The sequence below is a fragment of the Glycine max genome, chromosome 2, assembly GCF_000004515.6.
Source record: "Glycine max cultivar Williams 82 chromosome 2, Glycine_max_v4.0, whole genome shotgun sequence".
Taxonomy (NCBI): domain Eukaryota; kingdom Viridiplantae; phylum Streptophyta; class Magnoliopsida; order Fabales; family Fabaceae; genus Glycine; species Glycine max.
Genome location: NC_016089.4, coordinates 28,869,909 through 28,883,144, shown reverse-complemented (window position 1 = coordinate 28,883,144; position 13,236 = coordinate 28,869,909). Strand labels below are relative to the sequence as shown.

Here is a 13,236-nt window from a genome sequence, read left to right as displayed (position 1 = left end):
CATATAAAAAATGATTGCAGATTTCTTAACGTGAATTGTTTTATATCTAATGTTTTAAAATTTGAGTTTTGAACTATTTGGTTAAAAAAATATAAATCATTATCCCTTATGTTAATAAATATTTTATTCCCTTAACTATTCTTTTTGTCTATTTATGTTTGTGATGGTTATAGATTAGAGAGAGCACTTTTCTATTAAGAAGGGGACATTGTTCCAAGTTAGTGGGTATTAATCCCTTTTTATAACCACTACTTCCATTAAGTAGCAGTCACCTCTAGAAACTTCTCCTATTTAACCTTATTATAATTTAGTCCTTAATTATTAATTATTTATTTGTTAGTCCCATAAGACATTAATTCTAACATTCTCGCACTTGACTCATGTGACATTAATAAACATTATGAACTAAATAAATAAATAGATTAAACTAACATAATGCACATTAAAAAATGACTAAACTATTCTATACATTGGATACATCATAATTTCAAGATTAAGAATAAGAACCAATTTGAGTCATGGCGGTTGTACATCACCTAATCAACATAGTCCCTTCCATGTACAACAAATTAGTCTTCTCCTTAATATGACCATTAGTTAGGAGTACATAATTGGTCCAACATAATGTATTTATTCAAGACAAACCTGTTAACATTACTCTAACACAAACATGCATGCAAACATATAAAACAGGTAATCAGAAACATATCATAAATGAGCTCAGAGTGTCAGTAAAAATACATAAGGTAAATTACACTTAATGATCATCAATAACAATAATGCCCGTATTTTTAACATGTTTTATAAATGTCTTGGGCGGTAATCCCTTTATCAAAGGGTCAACTATCATAAGATTTGTGCTAATATGTTCTATTGACACTCTGTTTCTGAACTTCTTTCACTGCAAAGTACTTCAATTCCATATGTTTAGCACCCTTAGAGTACTTATCGTTCTTAGAGAAAAAATATTGTTGGGAAGTTATCAAAATACATTTTCAGCAGCCTAGCAATACTATCAACAATTCCAAGCCCAGAAATAAAGTTCTGCAGCCAATTAGCCTAAATTGTAACCTCAAAACATGCAACAAATTCAGCTTCCATGATAGATGCAACAACAACTGATTGTTTTGCACTCTTCCACGATACTGCTCCTCCGGCTAAGAGAAATACAAAGCCAAGAGTGGATTTTCTTGTATCCACAAATCTAGTAAAGTCTGAGTCTGAATATCCAATCACCTCAAGGTGATCAAACCTCATATATGTAAGCGTGTGATCTTTTGTTCCCTGTAAGTATCTTAGAACTTTCTTTGCAGCTTTCCAATGTTCCATTCCTGGATTACTTTGATATCTTCCTAACATTTCAGCTGCAAAGCTTATGTCTGGTCAAGTACAAATCTGAGCATACATAATACTCCCAACAACTGATGCATACGAAATTACTTCCATTTGCTTTTGTTCCAGATCATTTCTAGGACATTGTGCGAGACTAAATTTGTCTCCTTTCTGAATTGGAACGAGTGATGCTGAGCATTTTTCCATCCTAAATCTCTCCAGTACTTTATTGATATATGTTTTCTGAGACAAGTCTAACAATCCTTGTGATCTATTTTGAAATATTTCTATCCCTATCACATAGTTTGCCTCACCCATATCCTTCATTTCAAAGTTACTAGAACGAAACTTCTTAGTCTCATGAAGAAGACCAAGATCATTAGTTGCAAGCAATATATCATCAACATATAGGATTAGAAAAATAACCTTACTCCCACTAACCTTCAGATATATACACTGGTCAACAGTATTTTCTTTAAATCCAAAGGAAACAATGGTATCATTAAACTTCAAATACCGTTGGTGGGAAGCTTGCTTAAGACCATATATTGATTTCTTTAATTTGCACACCATGTGTTCCTTTCCTTCAACTAAGAACCCCATTGGTTGGTCCAAATAAACATTCTCCTTTAAATCTCCATTAAGAAAGACAGTTTTCACATCCATCTGATGTAGCTCCAAGTCATAATGGGCTACTAATGTCATGATAATCCTGAAAGAATCCTTTCGTGAGACCGGTGAAAATGTCTTTATATAATCAACACCATCTTTCTAAGTAAATCTCTTAGCAACAAGTCTAGCCTTGTAATGTTCAAGGTTACCATAAGAGTCACGTTTAGTCTTGAAGACCCACTTACAACCAACTCTCTTACAATCCTTTAGTAATTCTACAAGGTCCCAAACACCATTATGTTCCATGGAATTTATCTATTCCTTCATGGCATTTAACTATTTCTTGGAATTATCACAGCTTACAGATTGTGAAAATGAAACTGGATCATTATCATTAATGCTTAAGTCTATTTTTGTTTCATGTAGGTATACCACATAGTCATTCAAAATAGTTGGTCTCCTTTCTCTTTGAGACCTCCTCAATGTTACTTCTTGTGATTCTTACACAATAAGTTCATTATGTATCATGGGCTCATTATTTTGTTGTGCTTCTTCATTATTGTTTGTAACAATAACTAAAGGAGCAATCACCTTACTACTAGAGGCACAAGCTAAAGGGATTTGCACTCTAACTTCTTTAATTTCCACTTCTCGTGGAATTATACTCCCGCTAATTTCACCATTTTCAATGAACCTTGCATTTCCAGTTTCGACAATTCTCATACTATGATTAGGACAATAAAACTTATACCCCTTTGACTTTTCTGGATAACCAATGAAATATCCACTAATTGTTCTTGTATCTAATTTTCTTTCTTGCGGATTATAAATCCTTATTTCTGCCTGGCAACCCCAAACATGCAGGTGCCTTATACTAGGTGTCTTATTCGTCCACAGTTCAAAAGGTGTCTTAGGAACTACCTTACTAGGAACCTTATTCAACAAATACATGACAGTTTTCAAGGCATACATCCACAAAGATATCGGTAAAGTTGAATTGATTAACATACTCCTAACGATATCCATTAAAGTTTTATTACGCCTTTCTGATACACCATTTTGTTGTGGTGTACCAGGCATTGTATATTGCGCACAAATGTCACGTTTCTGAATAAGCTTAGCAAATGGACCTAGGTGTTGCCCGGTTTCATCGTATCTTTCGTAACACTCACCACCTCTATCAGATCTAATAATTTTCACCTTTTTGTCTAATTGCCTTTCTACTTCATTCAAGTAAATTTCTAAGGCATCCACTGACTGAGATTTCTCATGCAATAAGTAGACATAACCGTAACGTGAATAGTCATCAATAAAGGTGATAAAGTATCTTTCCTTTCTGAAAGAACTAACATCAAAAGGTCCATAAATATTAGTATGCATAATTTCAAGAAGTTGAGTGCTTCTTGTAACTTCTTTCTTTGTATGTTTTGTTTGTTCTCCCTTGATACAATCCACACAAATATTTAGATCCGTAAAATCTAGATCAGGAAGAATTTCATTCTTTAATAATCTTTCCATCCTTTCTCTAGAAATATGACCTAAATGTTTATGCCACAAGAAAGCAGATCGTTCATTCACTAAACTACGTTTAGTGCCAACATTATGATGTCAAGTTAAAACAGTTTCAACATATAGACCATCTAATTTCAATTTATATAAATCATCACAAAGAACACCAGTACCAATGAGATGATTATGCTTAAATAAACTAAAACATCAATTACCAAAATTAAAAGAGTATCCAGTAATATCAAGTTTAGATAATGAAACTAAATTCCTAGATAAACTAGGTACATAAAGAGTTTCCAGTAAATCTAAATGATGTCTAGTGTCGAGTTTTAAATGATAAGTCCCGACTACTTCCGCTAGAGCTTCCACTCTATTCCCATGAAGATGAACTTCTCATTTGGGCTTATGGTTTGGATTGTAAGGAATCCCTGCATAGTGTTAGAAACATGAGTCATACATCCAGAATCAAACCACTATGTATTATGGGAAACTTCAGTTAAGTTTGATTCAAAACATACAAGAACATTAAGCTCACCTTTCTTTTCGAACCAAGACTTACGCTTTGGGCAATCCTTCTGGAAGTGTCCATATTTTCCACAAAAATGACAATTATTGCTCGTTGATGCCTTCTTCTGGATTTGCACAAGACCGTCATTGATCTTTAATAGCCCTTTGCCTTTATCATGCTTCTTCTCAAATCTTTTTCTAGCTCCTTGATTCCCTTGGTGGCTTACATAATGGACTGAGTGACTTCCTTGATTCTTAAGCCTCATTTCTTCCTGAACTAACATATTGTGCAATTCATGCACATTCCATTTATCTTTAATGGTATTATGGCTCATTTGGAATAGGCCATACTCAAACGGTAATAAGTTTAGAATAAATTGAATAAGAAAGTTCTCATTCACAACCATTCCCAAGGTCTTAAGTCTTGCTGCAATGTTTGTCATCTCAATGACATGTTCATGCATAGTACACGAACCATCAAACTTCATGCTGGTCAGTATACTCATTAATGCCCCAGCAAGAGACTTATCAGCTGTTTAAGAGCGCTCTCCCACTAACCCCATAAACTCTTTAGCATTTTGGTCTTAGGGAGAGCTGTCTTAATACTGTCTGCAACAGTCATTCTTAGTAGCAGGCTTCTCTTCCAATATAGCAAGATCAAGATCCAAAACACCAAAATGAAATTGGACTTGCTCATTCCAGTTAGAGAAGTTAAGCCCATTAAAAATTGGCACAGATGATACATGAGAATTCAATGAGTTAGGAGCAAGTACTGCATAATAAAACTTCACATAAGCATTTTAGGACATAAAACACATACATATAATTTATTTAGATAACAATCAATGTATATTGATGTTCTCATTTGGGTGATACACCAACACACAACATACAAACATGATGATGCTAATAAAATTCTTAACATTATTTGGCAATTAAATATGCACCAATTAGTAGTATGTATTTCCTTTGGGTATATAAATAAAACTAATGATACACACAAATCGCCTACAATTATATTCATTAATTATAAGAACTACTAATCAATTACCTTTGGGCGATCCATAAATGCCTTATAACAATAAATTTCAATTACCCATAAACCAATAATCATATAATTTAGCATTCATTATTTTATGAGTAATTGAAATAATCATTAATTTGGAATTAAATAACCTTATAGACTTGGCCACTTTGATGACTAACAAATCTATCATACACTTAATTCCAATCAAATATATGGTCTGCACATACTTATTGTTACTAACAATTCATAGTCATTTTATTAATTTCATTTCAAGCCAAATAAATACCATACATTCACATTTTAACCAATAAAATAATAGAAATTCAATCGCATTGAAGTAAATGTATAGCACATACATATTTACTTTTACCGATAATTTTAAAGCATTCACGTTAATTTAATTGCAGAGTATAGACTTTCAATCCTTTAATCATGTTTAATAATAATTTTCGAGGGAAAAATTAGCAAGTGGGTTGCAAATAGCAATTTCAAAAATTCCTTCACCCCTGCAAGGAACGTACATGTCAGTGGACGCTTTCAACATTAATATATACAACCACGTTAATGGAAATAAAAATTGGCAGTCACGTTAATGGCTTTTTCCACATTCACGAATACATGTTAAAGGAAAAACGAACACTAGCCATTATCATCAAATCAAATTAGATAGCACAAAACAATAAATCTAAAATCTTTCTCCAAATTTAATATATACAACCCAAAGTGTCCATTACGTACAAACATCATAAGTCTTTCTTCATTGAACACAATCAAAATAATATAATTTTATACATTCATACTTGTGATTTGAAAGCCAATTTAATTGATATCTTTTTTAATATAAGATTTCATACTTGCAGTGGAAAAAAATCCCTAAATTTCATAATTAGGGTTCATGCATAATTGGAAGAAATTAAATCATTATTGGAGAATCAGAAGTTTCATAACACAAGCTCTGATACCACATGTAAAAAAATATTAAGGGTTTCCTAGATTATCAATTATAGAAAATCAACAGGATCTTGAAACCTATGATTCTCACAAATAATAAATAAACAAATCATGCGTGCATTTCTCCATAGGGAGGCTTCTCTTGAGTGTACTTTGATTTTCTTGGAAGATAAGAGAAACAAAATTTCACTCCATTGACTATTCTTTTTGCCTCTCTACGTTTGTGATGACTATAGATTAGAGACAACAGACCTTGTTCCACATTAGTGGGTATTAACCCCCTTTTATAATCACTACTCCTATCAAGTAGCAGTTACCTCTAGAAATTTCTCCTATTTAATCCAATTACAATTTAGTCCATAATTATTATTTATTTATTAATTAGTCCCTACATAAGTCATATATCTCTCACATAAGATATTAATTCTAACATTTTTTATATCTAAAGTGGCAATGTGCGTTTATTTCTTATTTTGCTGGGCACAAAGGCTAAAAGAACGTGGTGGCAGGAAGGATTAATTAGGGTCCAATTCACATTGAAACTATTTTTCTGGTGTATGCAAACAATTTGTAGGAGTAATAAAGCTTTTGTTTGGGTTATAGGAGGCTACACGCAATTTTGTATGCTGTCATGGGTCCAGTATTTTAACGTACCTTGTGTTAGTCTTTTTTTTTTTTTTTGTATAGAAAATACTTTTTGTATGCTGTCTTGGATCCAGTCTTTAACGCACCTTGGGTTAGTTTTCATATTTTTCATATATAGGTGAATTTAATGAAATAAATTTTATATCTTGAATCAAATAAAAAATATTAAAAATTATATTCTGAAATTGAAAATGATAAGTGATTGAAAACGATAATATTACTACAAAAAGCTATTACTTAGAGGACTATTTTATAACTATTAATAAATAAGGGATGAAATTAATCAACTGATAAAAAAAAACTTCTTGTTTATTGATTTAAAAACAAAAATCAACTTTTGCTTGTCTGATGGCATGCAATATACAGATTTGTAGGTACCTAACATTTTGATTTATGTATATGACTAGTGTTAGACGTTAGTTAAGTGTCAATCATTGTGGTTTTAATTTTCCTCTAGGTTTCCCTAGTGTACCCCACTACATATTGTAAACTTGATATTATGTTAACCTAATTAAGTCTAGTTGGCACTTCTAAATAATAACCAATGGCAACTTCATCTTAAAGAAAATCATATATAAAGTAAAATAATTAAATATAATGCGTAACGCGCTTTCTTTTCTATATATATATATACATATATATCACCTAGATATCAATCACAAAACCCAGCCAACCAACAAAGAAGATACATCAAAATAATCTACCATGCTTTCTACTAATACTTATTCCCTTCCGACCACCATTTTCTTAGTGCTAACCTTTCTCTTCCCTTCAGAAGCTCAATTGAATGCAACCTTCTATTCTAGCACATGCCCCAATGTGTCTTCTATCGTGAGCAATGCTGTTCAGCAGGCTCTGCAATCTGATTCCCGAATTGGTGCAAGCCTCATTCGCCTCCACTTTCATGATTGTTTTGTCAATGTAAACCTCCATTTATTTTATTCTCAAGAATAATTAAGGTTGATAATTTATATATATTAGACGACTAATAATTTATTTTTGGCGTATATATATTTTTCCTAACTTTTTTTGTATTAGAGGACTAATAATTAATATAAATGTTATTGTTTCTGTTTTAGGGGTGTGATGCGTCCATATTGTTAGACCAGGGTGGTAACATCACACAAAGTGAGAAAAATGCAGTTCCTAACTTCAATTCCGTTCGGGGCTTTGATATTGTTGATAACATCAAGAGCTCCCTCGAAAGCTCTTGCCCTGGAGTCGTATCTTGTGCTGATATTCTTGCACTTGCAGCAGAATCTTCTGTGTCCTTGGTAACTACCTAGCTATTACTTGATTTTTCTTTCCTAACACATACTCTCTCTTCCATTATAATTGTGATTATTTTAAATCCGAGTAAGAAAAAATAATAATAGATTAAAGGTAATAGTAATTTTATAAAATTAATATTATTGTTTTTAATTTTTTTTTACTTATCACTAATATTATAAGAAATATAAATGAAAAAAAAAATAATGTTATATTAAAAAACTAAAATGATAATTTTTTAAATATTTATGTTTCTTCTTATGAGACAAAAAGAGTAATATAGGATATTGTATTTACTCAAACATTCCATATAAAGGAGTATCATTTATGACATTTATTACCTTTCTTCTGTGTCGTCTCTCTTGTTTTTACTCATACACTTGTGTCTGTAAGGGTTCTTTAATAAAGTGTAGAAATTTGCAGTCAGGAGGTCCTTCATGGAACGTACTACTCGGAAGAAGGGATGGTCTAACTGCAAACCAAGCTGGTGCCAATAGCTCCCTTCCTTCTCCATTTGAGAGCCTAGCCAATGTCTCATCCAAATTCTCTGCGGTTGGCCTAGACACAACCGATCTTGTTGCATTATCTGGTTGGTAACTACAATACATCTTCTATTCTTTTTTTAACTGAACTAGAATACATCTTTTTTTACACTAAAAAAAATTATTATATGATCTACTATTATGTGATCTTTATTAATCTTCATATGATATTCAGTTTTCCAAATAAAAGTTTATATTTCTTTAGTCTTTCAAATTCAAAAAAAGTTCTCTTTAGTCTCTTTCAAATAAAAATTTATAATTTTTTATTCTCTCAATTTCTGACAAAGTGACTACAAAAAATACTTTTGAACAAAAAAAATAGACATCTTAATTTAAAAGGCTAAAAAATAGTATGACTTATCACATAAAGATTAGTCAAATTAATAATCTTGCAGCATGTAAAATTTATGCTTTCCATGCACAAATTTTACAAAATGGTTGACTCAAATTTCACTTTTTCATTAGGTGCACACACTTTTGGTCGTTCCCAATGTCAATTTTTCTCCCAAAGGTTGTTCAACTTCAGCGGCACAGGAAGTCCTGATCCAACCCTAAACTCAACCTATTTGGCCACTCTGCAGCAAAATTGTCCCCAAAACGGAAATGGGTCTACATTGAACAATCTTGATCCTTCAACCCCTGACACTTTTGACAACAACTATTTCACCAATCTTCTCATCAACCAAGGTCTTCTTCAAACAGATCAAGAACTCTTCTCTACGAATGGCTCTTCCACAATCTCCATTGTTAACAACTTTGCCAACAACCAATCAGCCTTCTTCGCAGCATTTGCTCAGTCGATGATCAACATGGGTAACATCAGCCCTTTGACTGGAACTCAAGGAGAAATCAGAACAGATTGTAAGAAAGTGAATGGAAGTTAAAGAGAAAGAGAGAGCAAGACAATCAACGAGAAGTTGTAGAATCTTAATGCGTATATAAGTTTTTATTTTGCATTTGTGTATGTCTGTGTGGCTAAGAAATGGTTAAGAAATTGATATAGTTTAATATTTGCATGTGTACTTGAGAGGGCATAAAATATAGTTTTGTTTTTGCCCTTCTGTTGTATCTACAGATTGGTTGGGAAATTATTATGCTTTCTAGGTGTTGTATTCCTCTCTTGTTTCCTTGGAAAATAGTGTTATATTTGAAGTATATATTCCTTAATAAATAAATATTTCCACATCTATTTTAGTGTTTCACAACATGACTAATAAGATGTTTGGTTGGGCATGAATTATTAATCCCAAAGCTTAGAATTGTCGCTTATGTACTGTTTCACAATTTGGACCTGAATATGTTACCAGAAATAATGGATCTGGAATGTATAAACAAACTGTGAATACATGAAAGTGTTTGGTGAGATTAATTAATAAACTAGCTTTTATATATATATATATATATATATATATATATATATATATATATATATATATATATATATATATATATATATATATATATATATATATATAAATTTATTAAATAGCTTATAATCTTAAAAATTAAGACAACATTTTTAAAATTTATATAATTAAAGAACGGTCAAATTTGATTATTTTACCAAATTCTCCTCCAGCTAAAATGGAAAGAAAAAGAAAAAGGTAAAAATGGATTTCAAATAAATTAATGAGGATAAAAAAAAAAGTTAGCAGCTTATAAGTAATAAGTTAGTTGAAATAGGTTACAAAAATAAGCTAAAAACTGTTTTGAACAGTTAGATCATTGAAAAAGGAAAAAACACAATCAAATTTTTTTAGTTTAAATATGCTTAATGTACTTGAAAAATGACTAAATTTTGTTATAGGTTTCTCTTAAATTTTTGGTTAAATTATAATTTTGATCTCTCTATAATTTTAAATTCACTATTTTGGTCTCTTATTTTTTTAAAAAGCAATTTTGATTCTTCCGCCAATTAACCATCATATTTAATGAGAAAGTAATAAACCACTATGACACTAGCTTTGTTTAGTTAATTTTATAAATATTATTTTACATGTATCATTATTAGTAAAGAGTTATTAATTTTTTTTCAAATTATAAAAATTTATAAATTAAAATAAAATATTTAATATTTAATTTTAAATTTATTTATTTTTATTATAAAATTTTATTATAATATAAGTTAATCAACTATCATATATAAAAAAAAACTCTTATTCTATTATAATTTTAAAAAAATTAAATAAACCAATATATAGATTATTTATAAAAATAATTATTTTATGTATTTTATACAAATTACGAAATTTAAATAATCTAAAAAATTAAAAATTTATTACTTTTTATAATTAAAATAAAAATTTGTATTATTTATATATAAAAATAAATTTTTATAATTTTTATAGATTACATAAAATAATTTATATAAATATTTTGTATATTAATCTATGTAATTTTCTTTATTTATATAATTGGTATTAAAAAAACTTATTTACTAAATATTTTTTTGTAGTTAAAATGAAAATATCAACATGTAAGTTTTCTAAGAAAATTAAAAATTAAATTTTTATTAATTTATATAATTAGAATAAAAATAATTTACATATTAAAATAATTTAAAGTAATTTGTACAATTTACATATTAATTGATGCAATTATATTGATTTATATAATTAGAGTAAAAATAATTTATATATTAAAATTAATTTACAAAATAATTTTGGTAAATAATTTATATATATATATATATATATATATATATATATATATATATATATGTATATATTAATTTATGAAATTCATTTGTAAATTGCCAAAATTAAAATAATAATATGTAAACTATTCAAAATAAAATATATAAAGTGAAATAAAATAAAATTAATAAGATTTATATATTAAATATTTTTAATCTATAATTTGTTATAATTAAAAAAAATAATTAACTATACATATAAAATAGTTTTTATAAAATTAAATAATTAAAACAAGTGTGTTAGTGGTTTAAAAACTCTGGTTTTTAATCTCACTCTTTGATTTTTTTTAATTATAATTTCTCGGTTAAAATCAATTTTTCTTATTTTTTATTTTAAAAATTTTCTCTCTCATATATATATATATATATACCACTATAATAACTCAAGTGAACCGAGTTCATGTTGTGCATGACATCTCATCGTGAATCATATTACATTTTCTAAATCATTTCTCATGCTTCTTGCTCGTAACTTTCTGAATAGCGCTATTTTATTAGTTTATTAACGCCCTGGATCAATTCGTTAATCCTACCCGTGGCCCGTGGGAGAACAAAAACGTTCATAAGCTAATGAATTTGTAACTATTGGTATTGACCCACGCTTTTTATAAAATTAAAATGCGATTTTGTTAGAAGATTCACTCTACCAAATTATTATATCTCGTACTAGACCTTAACTACTTGTATAATATTAAAAATAAATAAATAAATGAGCCGCCAATGACTGTCTTTTATCCATTCCTACAGTTTAGGTTACAACATTTGAAAATGTTGCATCCAGATTGACTTTTTATCAGCCATGTGGGACGTTTGTTATATAAAAAGTTTCATGAAGTTTATAGTTGTATATGTATAAGCACCTGTTTAGTGGCAAATCATGCGGCAAATCCCTGACCATTGGGGAAAAAACATGCCTGGAATCTGGGAAAATCATCATTAATTCAACCTATTAACTTGCATTGCTCTACTCCATTTTGTTTTCCACACTAATTAATTACAATGAAAAACATACACGAACTAAGTATAACAAGTCCTGTAAGTGTGCCTATAATTATGTTTTTAAAAGTATTGATCACGATTCCATTCTTAGACTCATTCCGGATAAACTTTTTATAATTATTTATAGGATTGGAGAATAAAATAAGAACATAAAATACCAACGGAAGCAGATTCTATAACATTGTTTTATGAACATCAAGATAACTTTATCTTGTGTTGTATCGTTTGGACTTTGATCATTGATGTGTTGCATTTAGTCTTTAATTAAGAAGCATTTTAGTTGAAATTATTTATATTATTAGTCGTTTAGGTCTTTGTTTGTGTTCATTGCATTGTATTTTATTTTTTTTGTCAAACTTGTTATATCATGGGTGTTTTAACATGAGTACAAGAGCTATGTTGACTTAACATTTGGTACTAAATGAAGTTTTTCCGGTGAATGTTGGGCTTTTAGAATCAAACTTGGCCCTCGGGGATCTTTTTAAAAGGAAAAGAGAACTATTTATTATTAGCTTCATGTGCGTGTCAAGTCAGGTCAATTGTAATGTTTAAGAGATATTTGTTATTGTGAGACTAACTGTTGTAATATTTCAAATGACAATTATTTTAATAAAATTTATATAACATTAGTCAGTTCAGTAATTTTTATTCTATCATTCTTATTAAACAATCATATCTTGATTTCTTATGGTCGTTAAGCAACAAATATATGCCTAATATTTATTTTTAAGCAAATTATATAATATATGTAAATTATTTTAAAATACATAAATGTGACCTGTGGGAACGCCAGAATAATAACTAGTTTCTTATAAATAAATAAATAAATAAGGATTGAAGGTGGGTAATAGGAATTGGACACATTTGCCTTTGATATCTCGTCCAGCTTACTTAAGGTCCAATATATATTTTGGTTTAACCTTTCCAAGAATCATCTTTTACTGTTTTCCCTTTTTAAACAAATTAAAATGAAGGTATTACGGTATTACTTGGAAATGAAAATACTGATCAAAAGAAAATAGAAGACAATACTTTGTTGCGCCATCATTTCCAATATTAATAGTATTGCTTTGATTAACTCAAGTGCCTGTAATAGTTGGCATCACTGAAATGTCATTTAGGATTGTCTTTTTTGAAGTGATAAAGAA

At 29.4% G+C, this 13,236-nt stretch overlaps 1 protein-coding gene across 1 annotated transcript; it reads left to right on the top strand.

Annotated features, from left to right (window-relative positions):
* Positions 1–7,234: 7,234 nt before the first annotated feature.
* POD (peroxidase) lies at positions 7,235–9,577 on the top strand. Its single transcript, XM_006575142.4, has 4 exons — positions 7,235–7,504; positions 7,663–7,857; positions 8,276–8,441; positions 8,860–9,577. Exons 1-4 carry the CDS (start codon positions 7,289–7,291, stop codon positions 9,276–9,278), a joined length of 996 nt encoding a protein of 331 aa, XP_006575205.1. The 5' UTR covers positions 7,235–7,288; the 3' UTR covers positions 9,279–9,577.
* Positions 9,578–13,236: the final 3,659 nt, after the last annotated feature.

What these genes read in the sequence shown, in the direction of transcription:
- POD (XM_006575142.4), top strand. Translation starts at nt 7,289, where the DNA reads ATGCTTTCTACTAATACTTATTCCCTTCCGACCACCATTTTCTTAGTG. An exon ending in CAGAATCTTCTGTGTCCTTG is followed by an intron (nt 7,858 to 8,275) that starts GTAACTACCTAG and finishes AGAAATTTGCAG; the next exon opens with TCAGGAGGTCCTTCATGGAA. An exon ending in CGATCTTGTTGCATTATCTG is followed by an intron (nt 8,442 to 8,859) that starts GTTGGTAACTAC and finishes CTTTTTCATTAG; the next exon opens with GTGCACACACTTTTGGTCGT.